This window comes from Platalea leucorodia (genome assembly GCF_965183815.1).
Source record: "Platalea leucorodia genome assembly, chromosome: 7".
In the NCBI taxonomy this organism is placed as follows: Eukaryota; Metazoa; Chordata; class Aves; order Pelecaniformes; family Threskiornithidae; genus Platalea; species Platalea leucorodia.
In genome coordinates this window covers 57,583,857-57,606,914 of record NC_138829.1, presented here as the reverse complement: position 1 = coordinate 57,606,914, position 23,058 = coordinate 57,583,857, and the positions used below count along the sequence as shown (strand labels likewise).

The 23,058-nt window shown below is 44.6% G+C and overlaps 1 protein-coding gene across 1 annotated transcript; it reads left to right on the top strand.

The window, feature by feature from the left end:
- Positions 1–1,641: 1,641 nt before the first annotated feature.
- Positions 1,642–5,279, top strand: MYOD1 (myogenic differentiation 1; the record flags this gene model as incomplete). Its single annotated transcript, XM_082317151.1, has 3 exons — positions 1,642–2,202; positions 3,703–3,781; positions 4,414–5,279. 3 exons carry the CDS (start codon positions 1,642–1,644, stop codon positions 4,665–4,667), a joined length of 894 nt encoding a protein of 297 aa, XP_082173277.1. The 3' UTR covers positions 4,668–5,279.
- Between the last annotated feature and the right edge of the window lie 17,779 nt (positions 5,280–23,058).

Sequence of the window (23,058 nt, the reverse complement as noted above, 5' to 3'; positions counted from 1 at the left end):
ACCAAATCATTACTGCGTTGCTTTATTGGATGAATCAAATACTTCCCGCGATATATATGGTTGCAACTTGCTCAGGCGTTAGCTGGGTGTCTCAGACACTCCAGACCTCACCCTCCCACACTTCGTTTTTGCTCTGAGGTCAAATAGTTTCAATTACTGCGCCTGAGTCTTGCTGAACATTTTGCATCCTCGGTAGGTATCTCTGAACTGTACCTGGGTCGGAGGTGGGCAGACACCCCGATTCCTGAGAAAAAGGCTAACGCGCCTCAACGGGCCGCAGACACATCCGCTTTTTCTGCCGGCAAGTTTTTTTCCCCAGGTGAGAGCAGAGAGCCTTTGCCCCAGAGTAACGGCTCTCCCGCATGGGCCGGCTCCCTCCCTCCCTCCCTCCCTGTCCCGGAGACCCGGCGGCCCCTCGCCCTCCTGCGGGAGTCGCGCCTCTAACACCCGCCCAGCCCGCAGCCCCCGCTCCCGGCGCGGAGCCGACGGGGGGAACCCGCCGCCCAGGGCGGCCCAGGCGGCGGAGCGCGGCGGGCCGCTACCCCCCCCTAGAGGCGGCCATGTCACGCCGCCGCCTCCCGCCCAGCGCAGCGCCACCAGGCGGCCGCCATCTTGAGCGCGGCCGCCCCGCCGGCTCCCGCCGGCCACGACCTTTCCGTCCTGCCGCTCCCCAGGCACCCGCAGTCCCCGCGGGGCGGGCACGGCCCCCGCTCTCCGCGGTGCCCCCGGGCCCTGCGCGGCCGGGCCCCGGCCCCGGCGCCTCGCCGCCGCCCTGAGGTGCCGCCCGCACCGTCCGCCCTCACGAACGCCCCCGGAGTAGTTACCCTGTGGCCGCAGAGCCGCACACCCGCGGCCGGCGCGGAGAAACCTGTCCCGGGGCTGGGGGTTTCTTCCCTGGGAGAAACCAGCGGAGCCGCTGCCCTGCCCTGCCGTGCCCGGGGCGCAGCCTGCACCGCCGCCGACCACCGGCCGGGACGCGCAGGGAAAGGCGCTGCAAATCGCCCGGCGCCGCCGGGCGCACGAGAGCGCGGCCCCGCCGGGGCGTGCGGGAGGAGCGGGGAGCACCGCTGTCCCCCGGGGCAAGCGGCCGGCAGCGCCTTCGGGCACCGGGGAGCCTTGCTTTCCCTGACTGGCTGGGCAGGGCGGGCTGCTTAAAGCGAAAAAAAAAAGGCGGGCGGGGGGGGGAGGAAAGACAGACAGCCGTGCAGCGGAGCGGCGGCAGCGGCTGGCGCTAGCGCTGGCGTTAGCTCTGCCGCAGCCCCAGCGCCCGCAACAGCGCCCCGACGGCGCCCCGCGCCCGCGGACACCGCGCCCCGCCGCCCCCCCGCTGCTCCGGGGGCTCCGGCGGCCGCGGCCCCCTCCCCGCCCCGCCGCGCCCCGCCCCGTCCCGACCGCCGCGCCGGGGGGGCTCCGGCATAAATACGGCCTCGAGTGGCGCTCCCGGACCGGCGCGGCTGGGGAGGGGGTCGGCGGCGGCGGCAGCCACAGCCGGTGGCCTCGCCTGGGAGAGGGTGTGAGGGCCTCCGCTCCGCGCACCCGCCGGGCCGGTACCTGCCGCTGCACGGCCCGATCGAAGCCCCCTCTCTTCTGATCCCCTCACTCATCCCCTCTGGCCCGGCTGCCATCACCTCCGCCGCCCCCATGGACTTACTGGGCCCCATGGAGATGACGGAGGGCTCCCTCTGCTCCTTCACGGCCGCTGATGACTTCTATGATGACCCGTGCTTCAACACGTCAGACATGCACTTCTTCGAGGACCTGGACCCCCGGCTGGTGCACGTGGGGGGCCTGCTGAAGCCTGAGGAGCACCTGCACCACCACGGGCACCACCATGGGCACCCGCACGAGGAGGAGCACGTCCGGGCGCCCAGCGGGCACCACCAGGCCGGCCGCTGCCTGCTGTGGGCCTGCAAGGCTTGCAAGAGGAAGACCACCAATGCTGACCGCCGTAAGGCTGCCACCATGAGGGAGCGGCGGCGGCTCAGCAAGGTCAATGAGGCCTTTGAGACCCTCAAGCGCTGCACCTCCACCAACCCCAACCAGCGCCTGCCCAAGGTGGAGATCCTGCGCAACGCCATCCGCTACATTGAGAGCCTGCAGGCGCTGCTGCGGGAGCAGGAGGACACTTACTACCCGGTGCTGGAGCACTACAGCGGGGAATCGGATGCCTCCAGCCCCCGCTCCAACTGCTCTGACGGCATGGTGAGTGCCCCAGGGAGGACACCCTGCCACCGAGGCGCCCCAGATGCTGTTGGTCCAAACCTGCGCAGGGCGAGTCGCCTCCTCCTGCCTTTTCTATAGCAGCCGCCTTCCATACCTCCCCCGGCAGAAGACAAAGTCCTTTCTCATGCCTTGAGCTCCAGCAGCAAAGGGAGGTGGGGTGCCCACATGCCAGGATCTCTGGGAAAGAAGAAAAATCTCTTACACACTTTTTTCCCTGGCATGAGAAGTTAGGCGGGTCCCCCTGTGTCCCCGGGGAGCCGGGGAGAGCTGCTGGGGGAGCACTTTGGGAAGCTGCCTGGGATGGGTACCTGGGGACATGGTGAGGTCTGAGCCCTGCCTGTGCTCCTGTAGCATCTTTTTCCATCTTCTGCTGTATCATAACCTTTGAATCCTCTAAGGACAGCAGAGAGGAAGGTCCCCATTAGTCATAGTAGTTACAGGGGAACTGATAAGAGTCTGGGTTTTGTTTTCTGCCATTCGTCATGATAAGAGGAGAAGGGTCTAAGCAACCGGAGTTGTTTTTCTTGACCCTTAAGAAAAAGCTTCTCCATTTCTCCTCTCACTTCATCCCCTCCGTAGACATTTACCAGCAATAGGGAGGAGACCCCAGGCTTTCAGGCTTGCTTGTACGTTATGGGGAGGGGAGAAGAAGGTTGGGTGCCAGAGAGGGTGTCTCCTCGCCACATCTTTTCACTGGGACTATACACTCAGACTCTGGTCTGACTCTGGGGTGGTGGGATGTGGCGACTTGAGTGCAGGACAGCTGTGTGGGATGGGATCTTGACAGCACTTTAAGAACCGAGATTTTTTTTTTTTTTTTTTTTCTGTGCTCTGGTGGGGATAATCATTACTGAGTTGAATATCTGTGATTATAAGATAGTTGGCAGACTGGAGAGAAGATTTACACAAATGATCCCTCCTCAAAATATAGCCTTTTTCTTTTGTCAGAAAGCATAATTTCATCATGGATTAAAGTATTGGAAACAAATGTACTGGTCAATGTTTTAGGGCTTTTTCTGTACAAAATGGAAATGGGAAGAGAAACGAAAGGAAATAAAAAGGGACAAAGGTAGACTAGAGGCTTTTTAAGAGGAACTCATGTTTGGAAAAACCTTCAGTAATTAAATCATAAAAGGATTCATTCCCCTCTTGGTCTCCCTGTTGTAAATTGAAGATACGTGTAGGGCACTATCTGATCAGAATGCTGGAAAACCTCATCTCATTTGTAAAGCTACAGCATTCGATGCAACAACAATGGTAATTTTCCTTTGGAACGGGTGTGCCAAATAAAATATTCTGGGGTGAATCCCCTTCTAGCCATTCTGACTCATTCAAAGAAACTACAACTTGGTGACATTTCAGCCAGGACTGGAATGATGGCACAGACTAGGGACTGAAATACGAAATTGGATGGTTACTGGGATTTCAGTAAATGCTGTCCTCAACCAGTGACCTCACTCACATTGCTCTCCTTTCCAGATGGAGTACAGCGGCCCTCCTTGCAGCTCTCGCAGAAGAAACAGCTATGACAGCAGCTACTACACAGAATCACCAAATGGTGAGTACGTGCTGTAACGGCTGTGTGAAACACGGAGACAGAGGCAGTCAGTATCGCTAACTTCCCTGTGCCTTCTCCGTTCCCAGTTGTTTAGCTGACCCCGGCTGGGCTGAAAGAGGAACCTGCCTTTTCAGCCAGCGAGCTGTTGATGCTAAGAGAAGCATTGGATTTCCTCTAGATGTATTTGCAAATATGGGGATATGTTATAGCTGCATTTCCTATTTTGCAAATATAACATCCGGATAAAAATATATTCCTGTGTTTAACTAATTTTCAGTGTTTAACCATGTTTTGCATGAAGACTCTTCCGAGTCTCTCTATCATTGATCCAAAGTGGAGAAATTGTCGATTGATTTCAAATCTTCCCTTCCCTTTCTATGGACTGAAGTGAAGCCCTGGATCCACCCTGCCCCAACAGTAGCATTACTTTGGTCAGGTCTCTCCCATTTTGCAAATTACAGTCTCTGTTGTCTGATAATTGGCATCCTTCACCAGTATTCCTTTCCTCTGAATCTTTACATGCTCACAGCTGCGTACTGTCAGCCACTTACTGGGGTTTTGTGAAAGAACTACATCCTACCGACGTTAAGTACCCATTGGATAAACTGATCACCTTTTTGTCTGTTTTTTAGATCCAAAGCATGGGAAGAGTTCTGTTGTTTCCAGCCTCGATTGCCTCTCAAGCATTGTAGAGAGGATTTCTACAGATAACTCCACGTGTCCTATACTGCCTCCAGTGGAAACTGTTGCTGAAGGGAGTCCCGGTTCCCCCCCAGAAGGAGCCAGTCTGAATGACAGCGGAGCCCAAATTCCTTCCCCCGCCAACTGCACCCCGCTTCCCCAGGATAACAGCAGCAGCAGCAACCCTATCTACCAAGTGCTATAAAGGCAGGTCCAGCTGGACTGCACTGAAAACAAATTGCTCTGTTCAGCCAAGCTCCGAGACCTGCCTTCTAAGACTGAAAAGACTTCTCAAGACTTGTTCCAGTTTTAAAATATCACTCAAAATTCCTTCAAATATATAACTTTTCAAACCTGTATTACTTCAAAATACACCTAGTTATTTATTGGTTGTTAAACTAAAGTTATTTAATATGTCTAGAGATAAAATTGTATACCATGAAATGGCCAATGTTTAATCTGGGCTTTGGGGAATAGGAACCTGGCTCTTGGATGCAGAGGAGAATAGAAATCTACAACAGTAGTGGCATGACAGATCCTTCCTATTACTCCTGTTCTGGCCAAAATAAGGTTGTGGACCATTTTTTATAAAACTTTTTGTATAACTGTAAATAAGAGTTGCTTTGCTAAAAAAGGGGGAAAAAGAGGAAAAGAAAGAAAAAAAAGAAACAAAAGCAAAAATTAAAAACAAAACAAAAAGGGGAAAAAATTTAAAAATATTTAATATTGCTTGGTTTGTTGTGTCAAACTTTAACTTTATATATTTATACGATGTGGTTGCCAAGGATGTTTTCAACAGTATTCTAAATAAAGACCCTTATTTATAAAATCTGTGGCGTTATCTTGACTTTCATTAGGGCTTCTAGAATTACTAGTGCATTTAGGAGTGGTATTAAGATCACTGCCTTGGCAGGAAGAAGATACAGGCTCTGATTCAGCAAAGAAGTCAAGAACGTGCTTCAGTTGCACTGCTTTCAACTACTTTGCCTAAATACATTGCTGAAAAGGGGTCTACTTTCTTCATATTGTATCTTGATGATTTCTAAACCAAGTCTTGCACATCAGAGGTCATTAAAGAGATCTGTAAGGTAAATAAGCACGTTTCTCTTCCTCCCCCCAAAGTTTACGATTACATTACACACTTGATCTTACAAAGATCTGTTAGAACTAGGAACCACAATAAATCAGGCTCTCCAAATTCCAGTGCAGCTGCCGAAACTTAAAAGTCACACAACAGTGTCTCACAAGACCAGGTACTATGTTATTGGACAAATGTTCAGATTTTTCATTCAAGTTCTAATTTTCAAGTGTTTGTACCACGTACATGTATTCTCAGGTATTAGAAAACAATTGCAAAGGATTTTTTTTATCATAAAGTTCAAGGTATAGATCACAGTTTTCCTCAAGTTCAGGTTGGAATTTAGGCCAAAGATAGGCAGCTTTAATTTGGATTTGAACTTTACACATCTCTGGCAGCACACGACTCCAGGGATTTACTTCTTGCCTAGAGCCTCTCTAAAAATAACGAGCAGGCTATGTTTCATTCAGTATATATGTGTAACCTTGCAAGCTTGCCATGAAACTGAAAAATGTTAAGCCCTGAGCAGGTTGTCATTGGCAAGTAACCATCAGCGCATTTCTGCACATTTGGACAAGAATAACCAGCAGCTACAGACAATGTGAAACAACCCATTTCTTGTCATATCCCTGTGATTTATAGCTTTTTATTTAAAAATCACAGGACACACACACACGCGACACCACCCCAAAAACCAACCCAGATATTGTCATCACCTCTAAATACTTTGATGACAGATCAGTCATATTCTCTCTTAGGTGACTATTAAAGAGGGAATTTGTGCAGCTCTTACCGTTTAAGCAGGAAAAAGAGAGAGGGAACTGCTAATTCCATGGGAATGTCTCCTACTCTGTTAGTTGTGGGGGCCTTGAAGATCAATGCTCCATGGAGAGGGGAGGAGTGAGCATCCTTGTGTGGAGCAGAGCAATGCTCTTGCTTCTCCTTCCTCCTGGGACAGAGGCGTGCTCCAAACTTGTCTTATCCGAAGCCAGAGGGACAGGGAAGGTAGCAGCCACGGGGATTCCTTCCTCATCTGTGTGCTTGTGACCATGGTGGAGGATAAATTGGTGTCAAGGCACAGGACCGCTCTGCAGAGCAGGCCAGGTTCCCACAGATCGGAGGGGACTCTGAGGCAGGACTGGCCCCTCAACACCTTCATCAAAATCCAACTTTGTAAAGGTCTCCCATTGATGCACTGTGGGCAGAAAACAGTCCAGCCCATAAAGGTTGAGCTTACCCCTTTCATTTTTCCATTAAAAATAAAAACTAAATGAACTTGAGAATGTGCTAATTCATACTAGCATGAATCAGGAGGGTCTCTACTAAGGTCAGGAAAATGCCCCAGGTTAGTTTGAAGCCAATATCACTAACTTAAAAAAACTAAAGAGACACAGTTACAGCCTCACAAATCAATGCCTCGCACATCAACCTTAAAATTTTCATTGCCTCCAGTGAACACTGGATCAGGCACATAATGCAAAAGATCAAAAGATGCTTTTGTGAAATACTATAGAGCCTGCCATCCCCATGCTCCGAGGCTGGTAAAAGTATCAATTTTACTGTCACGTAAATGGCAACCGACAAATATTTTGCCAGCCTAGGAACTACAGAGACTCTGTACATACTGGCAGCACAAAGTTCATGCCTGCCTCACTACAGCACCCCGCTTCTGCGGGACACAATAGGGTGTACCTGGCTGTAAAGCTGGCACGGCAGAGCGGACACGGGGCGCTTGTGCTCAACAATGTACATGCAGTCCCGTGTGAAGTCATGTATATTGCATTTCACCGATTTATTTTAGCAACCCAAGTTTCCACATGCTGATGTTAATGTTACAACAGAGAACAAGCATTTAGCACATCCCAAAATAGATGGATGGATGATGAAGAAAAAAATATTCACAGATTTCCTATGCAGAGCCCATCTTTTTCCCATTGATGTCAGTGAGAAAAGTCCACTGGAGTAAGGCCAAAGGGTGTCAGTGCTGATAAATACCCATTTAGGTTACAGCTATATTTATTTTTGAACTTAAATGAAGAAAACGTGTTCCCTGTGCAATTTCTTCCTGTCTATTTCTAAGGTAATATATTTAAAACAAATGCCTGAAGTTACTCTACTCCCCAGTGCATCAAGAGGACAGCATGTTACTGACAGAAGTCTATCCCAGTATACATGCAAATATTTCGAAGCTGGAAATATTTGGATTCAGAGCTTTAGTTTAGCTCTGACAGTGGCAGGGAACGTAAGCAGAGATGAGGAACAGATACAAGACTGATCCAACATTTACAAACTTGGGTTCTTAAACTGGGCTCCTGAAGGTGTATTCAGGCATTTAGGGCTGATCCTACAAGACAAACTGCAGTCTAGCTTGATCTACAGAAACACTCCAGCATAGGCTACAAATGCACACCAATAGCCTGAAATCATCAGTTCATACCACACAGGTTCCAGCTCAATATTCTGCAGGACAGGGCACCTAAAGAAACACCATCTGATATAAAAAAAAAATCTGAATCCCGCAGATTGCACTGACACGCAGAGCCCGGGAGAAACTGGGGGTGAGCGCAAGCCAGGCCGTTCCTTTCCTCCAGCTGCCTGAGCAGGATGGTACAGAGCCTGCCTGAACGCGGGTTTGGAGCTTTTCACTGGAGTTACTAGAATTGTCTGATGTTTCCTGTGGAACACTACCTCCAAAGGGAAAGTCATACAGCTACAAATAATTAAAGGAAAGTAGCTGTCTTTGAATGTAAAGGTAAGTGTGTATCTTAGAATGTTTGATTTGATTTGGTAACTTAAGCAAGCCCTACTGGGGCTGCATGACAAAACCAGCGTTACCGGTTTATCTTATTCAAACTATTGCTATGGAAAAAGTGAAGAGGAATAAATTTATACCTCACTTATATATGCTAAGTGCTTTGATTTTTAAATCAGGTCATTTGCAAATAGGAGAATGAAGAGAATCCTTTTTCTACTTTAAATATTTCACAACAAAAAAGTCCAATAAAGTTGCCGGGTTTTAAAAATAACAATGTTATACACCATTTCTCACATTATCATTGAAGCTACTACAGAAATTTTTCACATACTGAAAATTCAGTTTTAAAAGAAATATAAAAAGAAATATATGAACTATTAAGAAAAAAATATACGAACTATTCCTGGTATATTTTTTCCTTTTGAAATATCTTATCATCTGTATCCAAAAATATTAAAGAAATATTAAGTTGGCAATTGCTTCGCACCAGATACTGCTCTTTTAAAATGACCTGTCATTTTAAACACAAGATAAAGACCTTATAAAACCCTAATGAATGTGGAAGAAAAAACAGTTTTCATTTTACAGCTTGTATTTTGCAGAGATATTTGAAAGGGTCAAGTTATGCAAAGGGCAAAACCTGCTCATTTTACTCGTAAAAATGGTGTTATCATCTTCAGAACAACTACATCCAAAAGTGAACAGACAAACAAACGTTTGTACCTCATACCACTCAGATTTTAATGAGAAGAAATTAATATTTCCTTTTTGTTTAAAAATTATTAATTTGTTCCTTGAAATCAGTGGCAAAACTTCCAGCTTCAGTGGGAGTGAGGCATACCCAAGTACCTCATTAAGTACTATTTACTAATGCTTCTCAGCTCGCCCTCCCTCAGCCTTTCAAATCACTTGTTTTCCAGTAAATCTGTTGAACAGTCACGACTTTCTCTCCTTGATCTATGCAGCATGCTCCCTTCTCAAAAGGTTTGTTGCACAACTGGGAATGTCATTAAGTGGAGACCAATGGCTCTCCTTTCAATATTTGAGATTTCAGGGCTAATGAGGGAGAGGATGGTCCCTCGTGTAATACAGAAGAGCCTCCAGACAGTCCTTTCCCACCCAAGTCCCACCAGAAATTAGGAATGTGTCTGGCATAATGCCACCTGGGCCAGCAGAAGGAACCCAGAAATTTCCTTGTGGACCCAGAAATCTGCTTTTCACTTACACAGACACTTCTGAATAAAGACCTTAACATTGTAAGCTTAATAGTGAAAACTGACCTATCCTGTAACCATAGGGTGATAGAAAACCTCAGGGTTTTCCCAATAATACAGTCAGCATGGCATTGAACTCACATTTTCTTTCTAAAACATCAATAAATTTATCTTCTACACAGATCTTGGCAACATCAAGTGTGCTATTTTATGTAAGACTCAATGAATAACCCCACATTCATCAATAGGGAGGAAAATACTGTATATGAAATGAAGCTTCCCACTATTTATAAAAAATTTATTAAAAACTCTGACAGACAAGAACCAGAACAATAATCAGAAGATTGAGGGAGGTTGTGATTGTGTTCGGGGTGTTGTTGGCTTTTTGCTTGGAGTCAGATTCACTCAGAGGTCTGTGTCGTAGCACAGGCACCTAGTGTTGCAAGTCTATGGCTGTAAAAGGGGGTCTCCCAATCTCAAGGGACCAGATCTAGAGATGCTGGATAAAATCCTGGAACTATTGAAACCTTCCGAAACACAGCCCCCCCTAGCTCACCTGAACTGACCTTGAGCTGGTTTTTGGTCCAACAGCAACATCTGCTGGGTAAGACATAAATTGCAGTTGTTTCTGAAATCTCTTGGTGACTTCAATGTTCTGTTTTCTCATCCTTCCATAATGGAAAATTTGTTAGTAGGGAAACAGCAAAAATATTCACGGTCTTCAGTCAGCACCTGGAGCCCCATGCACTAGGAACAGCAGGATAAATTATGTTGGAAAAGCAAAGCTCTTCCCTAACAAAAGCCTTCTACAGAAACAGAGAGGAAAATTGTAGGAGTGGTATGGGGTTTTTTAATTACTGCACCAATTTGGGGGTACCACTCTGTTTTTCTTTGTTTTAAGTAAAAAAGAAAGACAAAAGGAGAGAGAAAATGGAAGGTCTTTGAAAGCACTGTATGGCCTGTGCTGCAAGCAATGGCTGGGGGAAGACACGTTGCTTACCAGAAGGCAGGTGGGGCAGATGCACAGGAACAGGAGATCACAGCGGGAGCACGATGCGATTCTCTGGTGGCCAAGTCCCTCAGTGGGGTGCAAATCATCTCGGCATGCACAGTAACCCCCACCTCACATGTAGGTGTAGAACAGGACAAGCTGAGAAACAGTCTTGCACATTTGGAAAGACCACTTGAAGCCACATGAAGAAAAGGTAAGCAAGTGTAGAGGTGACATACCGAGAGATCACCTACCTTATACTCTGGCCATACAACATTCCTTCCTTTCACATTGATGCTTTACTTCTGAATCCTAAAACAAATGCACTTGGCTGCCATGACTGAAAGACAAAACCTGGAGAACTTGTATTTTATCTGTGGCTTGGGATTCATGCTCTGTGAGGACAGAAGGATCCTCATGGTTCACTGACAACCGCTGTGTGCAGAACTCTGTGTCTGACTGACTGTCAGGCCAGGCTGTTTTTTTCAGTGACAATCCATGGCATTTGGGAACAAATGTCCTGAGAGACCCATTCGTCCAACTCGTGACCATTTTCTTACATGTGGTTCTGTTTGAAGTCAGGGGTTTCGACTGTCACTGTGGGACAGACTATTGCGATCCTGCCATTTGTGAGAAGGAGCTTTTATTTTTGGTGGGTTGTTTACAGAAGAGAGTCAGTGGGCCTGTACTGGTAAAGCAATACCTTTTTGTTATGAATGTCTTTACTTGGTCTTATGCCACCTGTGGGTTTCTTGAGGCTGAAGCCTAGACAATCCATGCGCCTGCCGTACTAAGAAGTACGTTTGATTGCTACTTGCTGCAGTGTAAGTGGAAACTACACTATTGCAATCAATAAGCAATACGTATGCTTTTTTCCCAGACCACTGGAGGGCAGCATTTCGATGAAAAAGAGGACTTGGACATCATTTCTTTCGTGCATACATACTTTTTTTTTCCCCTAAACTTTTATATCTAACTCTTCCTCAGTTCAGGTACAGAGAGAGTATCATTTCACACCACGACAACTGAAATTAATGAGCTGAATTCCTGCCTAGTGTAAATTCATCAATCTTATTGGCAGTTGACACAGTATTGGCACCCTTATCTGTTGGAATTATCACAGCAATTCATGGCTTGCAAAGATGCACTTCTATGTGAAAAACCACAGGCTTTTGTGCCTCTATGGCAAGGTATCCCTGTGAGTTGTCTAAAGGTGGTTAGGATGAAGACCATCTTAGGGCAAAGCATTTCTACAACAGCTTGTAGAGGGAGTCCCATTCTTCAAATGGGGCATGTAATTCTCCCATTACAGATATAATACCATAGAAATACAAATGTATGCAGGGAGGAACATGTGTCATACTGGTCACTTCGTTTCTTTTGGAAAGGAAGCATGATATGTGCTGAGCACACATGCTCTACGATCTCAAAGGCTGTCCTCTACAGAACTGGATGCTTGAAGCAGCTTGCAGTTTAAAGCCAGCTGCACAAAATGTAGTCCCACACATGCCTTTCAAAAGCTTCACAAATGCCAATTACATTAAAGGATGTGAAAAAAAGCAACAAAGTAATGTGCCTAATTAATAAAGCTAGAGATGAAGCCAGCCATTTGGTTTGAAGTACTTCCAAGAGAGATGTTAAATCCAATGGCCAGGGCAACTCTGGAAGCAATAAGTTAACCTGCTGGGTTAATATTTCAAGCTCTGTGGGAGTAAACAGTGTGTGTGTTGAGGGGAAGCAAAGGTAAAAATATCACAGGGTGCTATTTTGTTTGTTTGTTTGCCAAGGACGCTTTAGCTTTTGCCATTTATTATTCTCCACGGTATGCTAGAAAATATGCAAGATGAGATAAAAGTATCAGCATTGCATCACTAGATTTCCTAAATTTATCTTTTCCCCACCCGTTAAATCTTAGCTCAAGGTCAAGAGAAACCACCATTTTGAGTGAATGAATCATGGGACAGGCACATTCACGAAAATACATTAGCAGTGTTCTTTTATCTTTAGTACTATGAGCAACCACAGCTTAAAGATTCTTCTCACCATAGGACTTCTCTGAGAAATAAGCTCTGGTGGCTTGTTCAGAGAATGCCCCGTACATGTCTTTTGTTCCACAATAGTTTTTTTTCTGGATCTCATAGCCAAGAACTGACTGATAGCTGTCTGGTTCAAAATCTTAGATACCTGTCATTGGGTAAGCTCAGGCCATCACAAATTCCCAAGTTCCAGCAAGTACAGCGGCTTAAATCCCTTCTAGTACTCATCTGTTGGCAGCTGTTTCCATCTGCTCCTTCTTGAACGGTTCTGCCTGGTCCCTAGGGAAGAGCAGGAAGATTGTCACACACTGAACTTGCTTGTTGTGAGCTGGCTGCTCATGTTTTACCTGAATCTCTCATTTCACCTCGTCTGCTCTCCAGCCTCTTTTTGCAATAAGAATTCTGAGTTCCGCTGTGCATCAAAGGCTAAAAGAAAGCTATTCCGCAGATGTGGATGACAAAATGTTATTCCCTATTTTAAGTACAAATAATTGTTATTGAAGAGAGATACAGAAAAGATTGATCAGATCACTTAATCCTCACAGCTGCCAGGTGTGTAGTGATTCCTGCAGGTATGTTTTGTAGGTGAAGCAACATATCTTTGACATGTCTTCGCTTTGTGGTGAGTGAAGTCATATGCCCTTCAAGCACTCCATGACCACGACCATTACCTGTGGCCTTTTTTTGTTTGTTTTTGTGGTAAACCACACAATGTAGAAAGAGGAAAAAAAAAATAACATCTATTTCCATGTCTCCTATTTTAGACACCAGTGGTTACATTTCCAGACTTGCAGCTGAACCTTTAGGAACTTTGGTTGGTTGAGCAGATGTCTATGCACATAAGGCTCCTCTGCTAATTTGTCCCATTGCTATTTACGTACTTGTTAACTTGCTATCTAAAGACTAACAATAATTGGCCAGAGTGAATTAAAAGATTTTACCTTTTCTTAACCAAGATAATTAGTTTTATATTTTCAGCTCTGAAAGTTTGAATTCATATTTTGATATATCATCTCTAGCCTGATTTCCAACTGGACTAAATCCTCTTCAAATCTCTTGGGCCTTCAAACAGGTGTGGCTGAAAATGCAAACCTTTGTGCATAAACTTTTTTTTTTTTTTTTCCAAAGTACCTCAAAGTACATCTCTAAATATAAGCAACATTCTTGTGGTGGCTTGACCTTAGCTGGATGCCAGGTGCCCACCAAGCTGCTCTATCACTCCCCTCCTCAGCTGGGCAGGGGAGAGAAAATATAACGAAAGGCTCGTGCATTGAGGTAAAGACAGGGAGAGATCATTCACCAATTACCGTCACGGGCAAAACAGACTCAACTTGGGGAAATTAATTTAAGTTATTACCAACCAAACCAGAGTAAGGTAATGAGAAAATAAAAACTAAACCTTAAAACCCCTTCCCCCCACCCCTCTCTTCTTTCTGGGCTTAACTTCACTCCCGATTTCTCTGCCTCCTCCCCCCAGTGGCACAGGAGGACGGGAATGGGAGTTGCAGTCAGTTCACCAAACGTTGTCTCTGCCGCTCCTTCCTCCCCAGGGGGAGGACTCCTCACACTCTTCCCCTGCTCCAGCGTGGGGTCCCTCCCACAGGAGACAGTTCTCCGCGGACTTCTCCATCGTGAGTCCTTCCCACGGGCTGCAGTTCTTCATGAACTGCTCCAGCGTGGCTCCCTTCCACGGGGCGCAGTCCTTCAGGAACAGACTGCTCCAGGGTGGGTCCCCCGCGGGGTCACAAGTCCTGCCAGCAAACCTGCTCCAGCCTGGGCTCCTCTCCCCTCGAGTCCACAGGTCCTGCCAGGAGCCTGGTCCAGTGCAGGCTTCCCATGGGGCCACAGCCTCCTTTGGGCGTCCGCATGCTCCAGCCTGGGGTCCTCCATGGGCTGCAGGTGGGTATCTGCTCCACCGCTAACCTCCATGGGCTGCAGGGGGACAGCCTGCCTCACCGTGGTCTTCACCACAGGCTGCAGGGGAATCTCTGCTCCGGTGCCTGGAGCACCTCCTCCCCCTCCTCCTTCACTGACCTTGGCGTCTGCAGAGTTGTTCCTCTCACATATTCTCACTCCTCTCTCTGGCTGCAGAGGCAGAGGGGTTTTTTTTCCCCTTCTTAAATATGTTCTCACAGAGGCGCTATGACCATCACTGATGGGCTCAGCCTTGGCCAGTGGTGGGTCCATCTTGGAGCCGGCTGGCATCGGCTCTGTTGGACATAGGGGAAGCTTCTGGCAGCTTCTCACAGAAGCCACCTCTGCAGCCTCCCCGCTATCAAAACCTTGCCACACAAACCCAACACAATTCTGCAGATTCTACTCAGTCTTAGCTTGGAATGGGAAAAATAGTCAATAAGACAAGCAATGTAACATAACATGGAAACAAAGCTGAAGAAGAATCTATTAGCAATCCAAATGCAATCATCTAGGTTTTGTCCCAACGAGAATTATACATATTTGTGGACATATAGGCAAAAACACCTCCTAAGGGCTGTAAAAGCATACACTCAGGAAAACTGACAGTAGTTTCATTGACTTCCCACATCATCTTTTCTGTGGTGCACTGTTCTTTCGAGCACACATCTCTCTGCTTGGATTATGCAGTGGCCAAACTGGGCTACAGAAGCACAGCATCACTGTAGTACTTCTGCACGAAGACCTTTTCATATACTGAATGGTTCTTAGAGGGTTTGGTGTGATAAAGCAAATAAGAACCTGAAATACTTCTAAATATATAACACAGAATGCAATCTTTTTCTCCACTTTTTAACAGGCAGGATGCCTATAAGCTAGAGAGTAATTTTAAAAGAACCTGTAGAAATGTATTTTATTTTTGATTACAGTCTGAAAAATTCCATAGAAAGAAGGCCTTTATTACGGATTTGAGAACTGGGCATCCCTTTTCTCTCATCCCTTCATAGGAAAGCTAATAAACATGCTATTGTAGGCTCTCTTACAGCATAGGAATCCATCCTAGAAGCACAGAAAGGTCCAATTTTGCATGAGAATGGAGCATATCTGAAGGAAGATCCAATTCTGATTTCTTGTTGGCCAACTCAACATCTTGTGCCACTGTGATCTTTCTCTGCTTCATCATTATTCCCCAACCCCTTCTACTTCTAGAATACCTAGAGGCAAGGAGTACAACTGCAAAACCTGACAGAATCCATAGATGAATCAGACTGAATCAGTAAACAATGACTAAAAGTGCGGTGTCTTAGGAACAAGCATATCACTGTGCTTCATAAGCTAAACCGTTTAAATACAAACCTGCTGCAAGTCTTGTATGTTAGCAGGAATCCCAGCCATGATCTGGAGGGCTGGTACAACCCTTTTGCACTGAGATTCCTACAGATGGCTTTCCCAGGTCCTGGAAACTGGGTAGAACATCTTCTTGTTCCCTGGAGTGGACAGATCATTATAGTATATCCCAGAAAGGGAAGGCTGAGGATAAGCTAATAGAGGTGCCATCTTTTCACTGTTTGCCCTGATCTAGGTCTCAGCACCTCACTTAACTGGAACAAAAGGCTGCTGTTAATGCTGAGCCACAGGCTCAGGCACAAGCCAGGATCAGGAAATCTGCATTCCCAGCAGCTGGCCCAAGATTTGCGACAGAAGGTGGATTTTGCTTTCCATTCACTCACACTTACATTGTATAAATCTTGGCTATTTACAAAAGAAACACAGCAGATTTCATACTTAGTGCCAATTATTGAACTAGCATCACTGAAACTATTATACTTTATATCTCTTCATATGCACCATACAAAGAATTACTTCAACAGGATTAAATATCATATTTCATGGGACTGGCTGTGTAAATATTTACAAAGCTAGAGAAAAGCAAAGACATCTCAGAGTTATTGATTCATGTCAAATATTGAGAAGCTGGGTTAATCAAGGGATTTAAGCAATGCTTTAAACCTTTGAGTCAGTATTGTTGAGATTTATTTGAACTACTCCTACCTTTCAACACTCAAAGTTTTACAAACCGTTTATAACAATAAAGATTTACAAGCCATTTTCCCATCTGCTTGTCTGAGAACATTTCAGTCACTATTGCAAACTCAGAGTAGGCTGGAGAAGTAATAACAGTTGTGGAAAGTGAATCATTCAATAAAAATAAAGTTCTTGCTTCAGTTTTTTTTTTAAAAAAAGGAGAAGAAAGAAAGAAATGTTCTAATTATTTTGATGTATTAGAGAAATAGTCAGCTGATAGGCGAGCACATATATTGTATAAAATGGAGCACATTCCATACTCCTCAGTCAGAAACAGACCCTAATTTTTTTTTGTGGTTAAATGAAAAAGATGATATACTTGAGGCACTGAGAACTGCATGCCTTGTTCAAGAAAAGACTAGCACCTCCTGTTCTGTATATAGTATATGTGAAATACATATGTCTGTATCTATGTGTTTGTGTCTGTTGCTATGTTCATGCACCTGCAAATTGGCTGAGATTTTTAAAATGTATTGACAGCATTAGTAGAGTTTTGTTTTCAGGAAAAGCTGACTAGGCCAGTCTCAGAAAGTCAAGGACCTTTTAGGACTCCCCAAAACAAATCATCTAATAAAATAAAGCCAACTCACTAGCTATTTATGAAACTCTACTTATTGCACATGGTAGGAGTTAAACAGTTCATATCTATGTGCGCTCGTTTACTCTTTTAGAAATATAGATTCTGAGCCTTCAGGATGACTGCACTCAGCTCATAGTAACACATATTTAGCAGCTTCTATGTTTTTGTTATGCGTTGACATGAATCTTCCAATTGTATAAGTTGAATTTTCTTTGTCACTAGCTGCTTGTTTTGCTGGATCATGCCTAGATCAGCACAAAGACAACGAGACAAATCTATACCCTTCCTATAACTGCACATTGGAACAAAGTGGTGCATTAGTCAAGCTGGATACCTAATTTCAGTTACTTAAAGTAGATTTAGCCCTATGATTTCTTGAGGAAAAATTCTTTCTGTTTTGGGGAATGCCTCATCAAAGACAAATCCTGACACTTTTACTACAGCCTTGACTAAAGTATGTCTAGAAACTCACTCTGTTTCAGATCAACGTATGTGCTCCGAGAGAAGCATGGTGCCTGAGCCAGTCCGGCGATGTGCTGGGTTCAAGCAGGTGCTGGGTGTAAGACAGACAACTCAACAGTTGTGTGCAGTGCTTACTGCCCCTCTTGCCAGGAAGGGGCAATCTTCTCTTTCCCTCCAGGAAAGACAGTTTGGAAACCTCCCTAGTCTTTTAGCAAGCAGCAGAACACTGCTTCCATCACCTCGCCTTGCTCGGGTGCAACATCCCAGTTGTCATATTTACTCAGTTCCATCTCCCATAAATTTTCAGCAAAACTGAACAGATTCAGGTGGGAGTTTCTCTTAGTTAATAGAGTGAGTAAAGACCAATGATGATGTCTAACATATCACAATATTACTTCAATTTTTTCCAGAGAAACTTCCATTTTTCTCACAGTTTGATATACATCTGTGCAACGCTGGCATTTCTACACCAGCACTCTTTCTGAAAGATCCTAAAGGGATCTGCAAAACAAAAAGAACCTTCACTCACAATTAAACGCAGCCCAGTACAACTGGATGGAGAACAAGATGCAACCCAGCAGGCAGAGCGCAGCAAACGTTTCTCAGCTCGCAGCAAAGCTATGCAACAGTTGAAGAACATGGATGAAAATGAAGTGCGTATTCAAGCAAAACTTAGGTAATTAAGAAAAAAAAAATCTAGCTAAATAAAAGTACAGGAACTAGCATTCAATCACAACTTCTGCTGCTCTGGATACTCTCATTAAAAGCAGCGTGACTTCTTTGAATCAGGCTTTGGGCTACACAGCTCTTCAGACATGCAGCACCTCTATGACTCTCAGTCAACATCAAGCATGAACCAACTATTTTCTCCTCCATTCTCATTCTTTCCATGGAAGGCTTTCGTCCAACTATTGACAGTTCAAAGGGGTAAATCTAACCTTTCAGAAAAGTAATATCATCTATGCAATTGCAGCTTGCTTTGTTTTTAAATGAGTTTCAAGGACAAAGTGAGTACATTGCATGCTGAAGCGCATCATAGCTTTCCATTTGAAGACCTCAAACCAAATGATTTACAAGGATCAATATTAACGGATAGAGCAATTCACAGCATGATGTAATCTAAAACTGATAAAGAACTGCATTGAAATACTGTTGAGTTGTCATGAATTTAATACAAGAGAGCACAGACTGAATTATAGCATTCAAGCATTGCAAAACTGGTGTTCCAGCCCTGGCTGCCTTTTGTTTTGAGATTATAACTCTTACAAATAAATCTCTCCCTCTCAGTTTCCTCCAGCTTTAAAACATTTTGAATGTGCTCTCCAGTTGTATTCATAGTTGCACACACAGTTACAGGTTCTCTGAACATCTCTCTTCCCTCTTTATATTGCTGCATTTCTTAGAATCGGTCAACAAGTTTTTCATAATAACCCATTTCTTTGAATATAAACTGTCTGATGAACTCAGACTAGGTAGGCTTAAATGTCAGGAGCGAGTGCTTCGTTAGCTGTCACCATTGTTGGTAACCTCACTAGGAACCTCAGTGAATGAAGAGGCTAAAGAGGTGTGCAGAATAAGATACTCTTGTTATACTAGTAAAGCACCAAAGCATACAGCAAAGCTTCCCTGTGTGCTTTCTGTGCCTGTATAACACTCTGCTATTCTGATCTGTCAATCCAGCATCTTCCATAAGTGGTAAAATGTCTTCATACAAAAATTAAAAGAAAAAAAAAGTTAAAATTTCACTCCAAAGTTATGAGTTACTAAGTTTAGGAATATTAGGGAATATACGCTCGGTCATCTCCCACATTGAGAAGAAAGCTCCTTTGGAGTTAGATTAGAAATCACTGCAGTTTTCAGCTAAAGCAGTAAGTAGAGAGCAGGGGGATTAAGAAATGAATAGTATGTGAACTCACAAGTTAATTTTTTCTTTGTAGACAGAATTTAGACGTCTGTCTGAAAGACAACCTACCTTCCATCGTATATTATTACCCTGGGAATGCTGAAGCGTAGGGCAACAAAGGTGATCCCAGGACACCAGATACAGAGGTGAAAGAAGGACTTACTCTTCCTGTGTCATCAGAACACAGCAGAGAGTGGGGTGACCTAACACAAGTGAAAAAATGAATAAGGGGCTTCTCTCTTTTTCTGTTACACAATAGTTTAAAAACTAAAATAGATCTATAGCTTAAAGCTCTTCTTCCACTGTCACCATTAAAAATGTTGATTTAGAAGAACAGCTAAGGTTATAAGTAGACCCAATGACTTTAACAGGACTGCTCAAAGTGCATATATACTCTCCTGGGTAGTAGCTGTACAGCTCTGGCCTCTCAGAAGGCTCCCACTAGGGAGGCCTTTAGAATGGCCTTTCTAAACTCTGCAGCTTATTTTCCCCACTTGTGCCAGGTTTTGGTTAGCCCCAGCTCAAGGTAGATGATCCTCAAAATCTCTGCCCAGTTGTGAGAATCAGCTCAGGAAACAGAACATAATTCCAAGGCTAATGTCTTTTAATGCATTTTAAGAGTTTCTGATAACGTTACCTGCTGCTGTATCAGAATCCTTTTTCAAACAGACTGTGAACTATTTGAACAACCTACCAACTCCATGCTTCCCACAGAGGTCTCCCAGCACTATAAAAGTTGGTTTAGTTCTTTTTAGCAAGTAAAACTTAGTAAGGTTAATTACTAATTTAGCTTAAAATGACAAAAGATATCAGAGAAAAACTAGATAATTCCTGGACGTACACATCCACCTTCACTTTAAGTCCTCCCTGCCTAACTTCTCTTTCCGGTATAGAGAAGACACCAAGCAGGGAAGTATAGAGAGGACTGCTCTCAGTTCATTGACAAGGGACCTGAACTGCCACTTGTTCATTCATTTCATTCATTCTTTAACTCCACTGAAGCCAATGGCGTTATATGAGTGACCAAATGCACGATCCTGCTTCTGCAAATTACTGTGTTGTCTCTAAGCCACGTCTAAAGGCATAGAGGAGACACACAGCTATTTTGAAACCAAAAAGACTGAATGCATGTATGTCTAACTGTGGCAAATTCATTCATATGTTCATCTCACGTACACAGGAGATGATTATAGAATCTCACTATAGCCTTAGAAGTGAGGGGAGATTCTTCAGCATCCCAGCACCTGAAGATGGAGGCTTCTAGTTTGAGAGATGAAGTCTGTATAAGCAGTTATTCTGCAGCCAGAAAGAATCTTTAGAGATGTCAAATATAAACCAGAATAAAAAAGTTATTATACTGTTATTTTTCAGTGGGACTAGGGGGGCAGAAGTGCCACTATACAGTTTGGGATTAACCAAACTTCCAGGGAAATTTTTTGTCTGCAAATTAGATATGTGAAAATTATTTGATTTGTTTTGTCTATCATAGTCCAAACATTTCTAATTATGGAAAATTATTTTTTTACAATTAAACCAGAATTTTATATCACTATATGGCTGGCTTAAAGCAAACCTTTGCTAATACACAGCACCTGCTGGACTGACTTAAAACATTCATTTTGTATAAATCAGCAACCACCTACCTGGTAGTATCAACTATCACTAATTAAACAAATGCAAATCTTGCTATAATCTACAGTGCAAAGTGAAGTCTTTGTGTCTTAATATGCAGTTATTTTGTGCCACACTCCTTAATAAAGATATTTTCTAACACTTTTCTTCTCAAACTTCAATATAAGCTTCAAACGTGATGTTATCTTTCATTTTCCACATCAAAATAATGTATAAACTTCATTTTCCAATTTATATTTCTAAGAGAGCTTCCCATTTCAGCAGCTGTCTCACTCCAGATCTCACAGCTCCCCCCTGCCCATCAATCTCTGATTTGGGGCCCTCTCACAAGTCTTTTGAAATATCCAGCTCTTCCACGTCTACCAATGCTCCTTTATCAATTACAGCCTTAGTATCTTCAAAGAAACCTCGCAGGTCACTTAAGCATGGCCTCCCCACCTGAGTCCATGAGAACTATCTTTAAACAAGCTTTCCGTTTTTTAACATATACTTTCAGATGACTTCTAAGGTCCTGTACCACCCTCCTGCGGGTGCGCAGACAAGAAGGGAAACTGAAGTGACAGAAGCTGCAAGATATCCCTTTCATCCCCACAGTCACCTTAGATCTCAACACTGAAATTCCGAAAGAGGAATCACTGATGTGGGGTAAGGTGGCGTGGAAGGCAGGAGCTAATGAGCTGGGAAAGAGCCTCTGCAGTTGTGGATGTGACCAGAAGAACCCACTGGCCTGGAATTCACAGGTCCTTAAACCTTGTTCCTGGGTCACCTACCTTCCCCAGCCTCCGTAACTCTCAGAAACTACCCTACGGTGCTTTGCCATTGATCCCCAGATCTATTATTATCAAAAGTAGTGACTTACTATGATTACACAATAATTGTTACCTGTATTATTTCTGTCAATGAGTCATCCTCCTCTTTTGCTTTCTTAATGTCAGGCTTGGGTTCACAGACCTGCACTCTTTGCCCTTTGTGCCTTCTGTCTAGCAATTCTTAAGGATTTTAGATAGCATTTCTGTGCTTGCAGTTCTCAGATTTCTCCCTCTGCCATCAACCTTTCTCCCTCGGATTCAATCTCAATGCTCAAGTGGCTGTCTAGCATCTCTTCCTGGAGATTCTGTCATCAGTTTACGCTAGCTGAAGTGCCGGGTTCCCTTTTCCCACAAGTCATGCACAAATAGCACCCAGCTCCTGGGCTTTCCTTCTACCCCACCAGCTTTAACACCAATCTGTTATCATTTTCACAGACAAACCTGCTGTTTAGGCCTCTTTGGTATATCCTACCACAAAAGTTCTCTTCTCTGCATCCCAAACACACGCAATGCTCCTTTGCAACCCAAGGAAGCGGTGGATGGCCAAACGCCTCCTCTCACAAACCTGACCACACCACTTGCTCCTTGGCAGCCCTCCGCTTGTTCTTCACCTGCTGTTCCAGCACATCCAAATCTCTCTTCTCCTTCAAGGCTCAACCTAACCGCATTCCCCCAGTCCAGCCTCTTCTGTTGAGCATCGTGTTGTCCCTACCACTGCTGCACGCCAGCAGCTCTCCTCCACCGTATACCCTTCAGTCATATGTTTCTCCACCTCATCCACTCATCATGGCACTACCTCCCATGACTCCGCTCAGCTTTCCAGGCTCTCTCATAAGCCTCCTGGGATACTAGCAGCGAACAAAGCAAAATACAGAACATGTCTACATACCTCTATTACTTCTCTTCTGCACAACAATCCCCTGCTGTTCTTCAAGCTCCTCTTGTCGTGATGATGACAAAACAGGGCAGAAACTGTTCTTTTTGTTGATGTGGAACTTCCCTTGGCATTCTTTGCAAATTAATGAGAATAAAAAAGATTAAGCAACGTGAGCCCAAGTGACAGCCTCCTACCAAGCCAGGCTTCAGGGAAGAAACAAGTGAACAGTAGAAAAAAAGAAGAAAAGTTAGAGCAATGGA